Source organism: Branchiostoma belcheri, unplaced genomic scaffold (assembly GCF_001625305.1).
Source record: "Branchiostoma belcheri isolate BF01 breed outbred unplaced genomic scaffold, Haploidv18h27 scaffold2, whole genome shotgun sequence".
In the NCBI taxonomy this organism is placed as follows: domain Eukaryota; kingdom Metazoa; phylum Chordata; class Leptocardii; order Amphioxiformes; family Branchiostomatidae; genus Branchiostoma; species Branchiostoma belcheri.
The window spans coordinates 5,962,440-5,968,439 of record NW_017803490.1 but is presented as its reverse complement, the minus strand read 5'-3'; the positions used below and the strand labels follow the sequence as shown (position 1 = coordinate 5,968,439).

The 6,000-nt window shown below is 43.2% G+C and overlaps 2 protein-coding genes across 2 annotated transcripts; one reads left to right on the top strand and one right to left on the bottom strand.

The window, feature by feature from the left end:
* Positions 1 to 623: 623 nt before the first annotated feature.
* On the top strand, positions 624 to 3,572 carry LOC109468685 (WAP four-disulfide core domain protein 3-like). The gene is made up of 5 exons (XM_019767001.1): positions 624 to 730; positions 1,236 to 1,364; positions 2,058 to 2,225; positions 2,593 to 2,726; positions 3,435 to 3,572. The coding sequence occupies exons 1-5, from the start codon at positions 679 to 681 to the stop codon at positions 3,465 to 3,467; spliced, it is 516 nt and encodes a 171-aa protein (XP_019622560.1). The 5' UTR covers positions 624 to 678; the 3' UTR covers positions 3,468 to 3,572.
* A 200-nt stretch (positions 3,573 to 3,772) lies between these two features.
* LOC109468441 (gastrula zinc finger protein XlCGF8.2DB-like) lies at positions 3,773 to 4,914 on the bottom strand. Its single transcript, XM_019766687.1, has one exon. The coding sequence runs from the start codon at positions 4,912 to 4,914 to the stop codon at positions 4,018 to 4,020; it is 897 nt and encodes a 298-aa protein (XP_019622246.1). The 3' UTR covers positions 3,773 to 4,017.
* Positions 4,915 to 6,000: the final 1,086 nt, after the last annotated feature.

The window sequence follows — 6,000 nt, the reverse complement described above, 5'->3', positions numbered from 1 at the left end:
GAAAACTGAACAAACGTCACAAGACTTCTTGGTCAACAACATATGTCCAGTTCCCACTGTGTCCCAAACACAAATAATGAATGAACGAACGAACACCTTTATTGTACATATACATAATATTATCCTCTACCAAGCTTCAGAAGCGGCTGGAAAGAGTAGAAATTGGCCAAATACCGTGACAGATAACATACAAGGGAAGTTGGTCCACTGAGAAGTACATTCTGGAGGCGGCAAAATCTAACTCCGGGAAGGACCCCTACTCTTTTCGATAGTGCGGTGGGTTCTTTAACGTGCGTGGGGTATGGCTCTCCCCAAACACGGGACCTCCATTTAACGTCCTATCCGAAGGACGTACCTAACCGAAGCTAGGTACTCATTTCCACCTGAGTGAAGTGAGGAAAGTCGTGTAAAGTGCCTTTCCCAAGGGCACAAGATCGGTGACATGGGCAGGATTCGAACCCGCGACCTCTTGGGTGTGAGCTGAACGCGCTACTGCGCCACACGACCCCACTTTGACGTATACGTGAAGTAAACATCGTCGGGTGTTTAGTTTACACAGAGTCCCGTATCTCATCCGGTTCCGCCGCGCCCCCCACTAGCTTCCTAACCGGTAGTACGGGGCATGTATATAAGGTGTTCCCTGTGAAATCTTCCACATTGTGCAAAAGTTCTCGGTGAATGAAAATGTACTCCTGGATTCTTGTAGCGGCGCTCGCGCTTCTGCGTGGAGGTAAGTCTTCCTTTTGTACATAAGGGAAGTGTTAACGCGTACAAAAATATAGTAAATACAGAGGGTTTAAATTGGAAAAATGGATTGAAAACCGTGTACGTGATAGCATAATGTTGCACAACGTAAAAAAAGGCACCACATTGGCTGAAAAGTCACTGGTGTATAAAATGTTGTCACAAGAATGCAGGTTCCAACCCTGACCTACAGCCGACTTTTTACATATATTTTTAATTTAGTTCCGAAACTGTGGCAAAGTGGGTAGTTGGCCCACTTTTGTGTCACAAGGTTGCGACTTTGAGTCCTGACATTGCTGGTGTGGTGTTTTAAATCCCGCCATTCGCGCGCTACTGCCGTACTGGAAGGGACTGCAGTCCTTTGGAAAATATTAAGGGCATGGGTAGATCAAATAAGTCGCTCCACATAATACAGGTTGTAGTTACCTCACTGAGGACAAGCAATACCAATAAACAAGTTAACTTTCGACTTACACGTTTCTCCCGGCCAGTGTCTGGTCAGTTCGGCATCTGTGCGGAGATGTGCGTGGCCGGAGGGTGTCCAGACGGTCAAGCCTGTCTGTCCAACGGCTGTGGTCACACCTGTCAGGACGTCCCGACAACCACCGTCGGACTGGAGCGTAAGTACCATCAGATTTTCTTCAATATTACCTACCCAGGCCACCCTGTATCTGCTTGGAGATTGAAAGTTTCAGGTCATTTGACCCCAAAAGTTAAACTCAATTTACGAAATGGCTGGGCAAGAAGGAGAAACATATTGCAGGTGTTGAAGCTACATGTGCACGGCATTACTGTCATATCGGCTTGGGAGTTTATCTGTGTTCGTGCGAAGTTATGATGATTGTTAGTAGGTAAACCTTGTCGAAAAAACCAGGCCCGCTATATTTTAGGAGGCTCCTAAAAAGAATTTAAACAAACAGCGGTATTCCTTCAGGTATCTTTGGCAACTTCAACACGTTTTTGCGGCGCAACGACGTTGATCTTTTACTCCCCAAATGTCATTATGAACCCAGGTAGGCTTATAGCGCAAGAAAATGTGTAAAACGGTGTTTAAAATAGTGGGAAAATCTTACATAATATCATATGACAAAAAGTTCTAAACGTTCTTGCTAACACTGAGTAAATTGGGACTTACCCCAAATTTCCTGGTAGCTGCAGTAGAAGGGTCCATTCCGTGAACAAGGCCGACTTAGTCCCAATTTACTCAGTGTTGGCAAGAACGTTTAGAACTTTTTGTTATAATGAAGTATACCAACACAGATGAACTGGCTAAGATGATACCAGATGTTTGTTACCTGACTGTTGTCCTGCAGAGTTCTGTCCGGACACGACCGGTATGATCGGGATCTGTGTGGAGGGCTGCGGGTCCTTCAGCTGGGGCGGGGACTGGGCCCTGCAGAAGTTTGGCAACTGTCCCGCAGGCCAGGCGTGCTGCTCTAACGGCTGCGGACACGTCTGCATGCCCGTACAGCAACACCGGGGTAAGCACGGAGTCAATATAATAACTAGCTAGAAAGGTAACATTTTCAAAGCAAATGCATAATGTTTATCTTCGCATATGGTCTGCAAGTAAGCAAATAAGTCTTTCTTTATTGTGCAATGGAAACAACCCCAGCTGTCAAGGAGGTAATGTAACAAAAAACAGAGAAAACAGCTGCCAAAGAGAGAGAGAGAGAGAGAGAGAAAGATACCAAAACAATACCTGCATTTTTTGTGGAGGTATTCAAGCTATCTTTCCAACAGTACTTGTATCAAATTTAGACAAATCAAATCGCTATAGACTAATAGTAATTCCTAAGGAATAAAAAAAAAATCTATTGAATATTGAAATGTTTCCTCCTCTGTTAGTGATCCCAGCTGGTCGTCAGGACTTGGCCGATCTTATCCAGGATTTGACCGACCTCCCCATCATGTGCGCTCTGTACTGCCCTTGCGGATATAGCGGGCCCTGCAGCTGCCAGCAATGCGTGCTGGAACCCCTGGTAAAATATGCTAGTTTTCAGCATCATCATTTTGGTACTTGGAGATCATGAAGAATTAAATTGTACCTAACGCACACACACTTAGGCCAAATCAATAATCTGTTGGTTGACGGATTTGCCCGCTTCATTTTTTAATAATTTGCAAAAAAAAAAAATGTTAGCCTCTGAATTAACTCCAAATGCTCATATTTTGGCCCCAACTGTTGAAGAAAGTCCCTTCTCTTCAGAGTTGTTACAGTTTTGCCGTTTATCAATGCAATGGTTTGATTAAAAGTTGGAAATTCATTGTTTGAATTCCAAAAGAGCCTGGTATGTTGACTTCATGGCTCCTATCATAGCATTTGGGTCTAGGTCTGTTTTTATCTTTTCGCACTCTCGCTTCATTTTTTTTCTGAAAAACTCAGAGAACCAACAAATCAAATTGGTGTGGCCTTACTTTTAAAAGTATTCTCCAAGCTTCTGCCCGCTTCCAAAGTCATTTATCATGTCTTGTAATTCATATTTGCTTCATCATAGATGCACATGAATACCAACATCATGGTTTCATATTGGTTTATATAGATATGACATTACTAATATAGACTCTATCAAACACAGTGAGGTTGGTTTACTATAACAAATACATGAAGATGTTATATATTATAATATCACTAAGATTCTTTAGATAACTACTTAACATATTGTTCTTTTTTTTTTATATCATGACAGGAAGAATTTCCAAACCTGCCCATTCTGTCTTAAGAGATGACACCCTTCATCATGACATCCAGACAGGCATGAAGATAACAAGTACTGTTATAAGATAACAAGCTTCATCGCAATAAATCTCATACCTGTGTGAAAAATTTGAGGGTTTTGTGAATTTCTTGTTTTTATTCATTATTGTGAATTTCTTGCTGATTCTAATAATTCCTTTGAAGACACCAAATGAAGGTATCAAATAAATTGTACATATATACACACACACACACACGCACGCACACACACACACACATGCATACACACACACACACACACACACACACACACACACACATACATACATATCCCGGTACATCCACACACATACACATACATCCACACACACAGTACATATGTACCGGTAGATACTATTGATTAATATAATAATAATTTTTTTTTTTTTATCTTTGGCAGCTTTCGCTCTGCAAAAATCATCTAAACAAACTAGTTGGCCTCAATGACACATTTTAGATTCTCAGTTTGAATATATAAGTGGCAGCAGCTATGTCATGTAAATGCCTCCGCCCCGAAGGTGTTGCCAAAAAAAGCGTCAACCAGCAATCTGTACATGACGAATCTTGACATGCCGTGCCAGGTTTCTCTTAAACATGGCTGAGTAGTCACACTGGTGGCACTTGTACTGGTGCTCAGAGCTGTGTGTCAGCAGGTGCTGCTTTAGGTGATGCTTCCGCGTAGCTGCGTAGTTACACTTGCTACACTTGTAAGGTCTCACACCGGAGTGAATCCTCATGTGGCGGTTCAGACTGGACCTGTCGGCTGTCCCGTACCCGCACTCCCCACACACTAGCGGCCGCGCTCCCGTGTGTATGGACAAGTGTCGGACAAGGTTGTCCTTCTGAGCCGAGCAGTGTTCGCAATACGGGCACTGGTACGGCTTGTGTCCCGTATGAGTCCTCATGTGCTTCGCGAGGTTGGACTTGCACGACATTCGGAGTCCGCACACGGTGCAAGCGAACGGTCGTGATCCTTCGTGCATGGCAAGGTGTCGATCTAAGCCCTGTTTCTGCGCGGCGGCGTAGTCACAGACAGGACACTTAAACGGGCGTGCGCCGGTGTGCTTCCTCATGTGTTTGACCAGGTCACCCCTGTAAGCCACCCTGTGTCCGCACTCCCCACACATGAAAGGTCTCTCACCGGTATGAAGGCACAGGTGAGACTCCAGCACGTGTTTCCTAGTCGCGGCGTAGTCGCAGTGTGGACAGGGGAACGGCCGGTCGCCCGTGTGCGTCCGCTCGTGGATCCGCAGATGGGCCTTTCTGGTGAAGCCTCGGCCGCAGGTCACGCACTGGTAAGGTCTCACACCAGTGTGAGTCTGCACATGGCGCTTCAGGTTCCGCTTGTCTTTCGTGGCGTGGTCACAGTGAGGACACTTGTGTTTATGTTCAAGCTTCACTTTTGTTGACGCGTTTTCTTCAGTTTGTTCCATCTGGAAACAAAGATGTTGATATTGTAACAATATGGTCTTTCTGGGTAAATTTGGACTATTTATGATATATAACTTTAATACTAAGTATTCAAATTCTTATCAAAGAATGTCAGACAGACATTATTTTAGCCATCTCTGTAAATCTATGCTCCACCATAGTGTTATTTTATTCAGAAAATTCTATCAAAATGGACCCTGCACTATATTCATTAAATCTGCAACATTTCCAATGGACAGGTGGATATTATCAATATCTACATGTATTGCTGACACCTGCTGGCAAGCTACTACATGTACATGGTGTAAGCTAGTGCTTTTCTGAAAGCTCTACATACAACAGTCAAAAGAGGAGAATTTTACAGTTTACGAAAGCTTTTTCCAAGTTCCAACCCTTCACCGATGTCTCAGTGCTCAGTTTTGCTTTCCTATGGTTGACAGTCTTTAAACTTCAGTGTGATACCCATCTAGGAAACACAAGACCTGAGCTATAACTAGTACTACGTTGTCTTCTAACCTTGTGTTGCGGAAAATTATAGCATCAAACGTACCTTAGGGTACTCCTGGTAACGTGAAAAGTCAGAATGGCTTCACATCGGTCTCTAAAATCGCAAAAATCACCCTGAGAATGACAGGAAAACAGTCCGGTTTAGCTGGCACTGGACGACAGGGCTTGGATTGTACCACCATGGATGTAGGGGGTATTTCACAACAAGTTTTTACAGTAGATACTTTCCAAAACGAATGCTAGTATATCAGAATAGGGAAACTACCACAAATTATTTGGTAAAAAAAGAGATATTCTTGGACCAATGATAAAAAATCATTTGGTAGAAAATACAGACTGCTTTATTTTTAATAGACTACATGTATTTTGCGTTTTATCCAGCCATTTTCAATGGCCCACTGAAAGAAAATTGTAGTAAGTATCGACCAGCATGATTCTGTTTTTCTCAATCTTGTTTTCGTAAATCTTTTCTGTGTAAGCCATAATTTTCGATATCCTACTTTTCTAGTTACGCCCCTATGTTCCTCTTGGTTCGTCCCTGAGTTACCTTCCCGCTGAGGTCGCATCTTGATTTAATTATC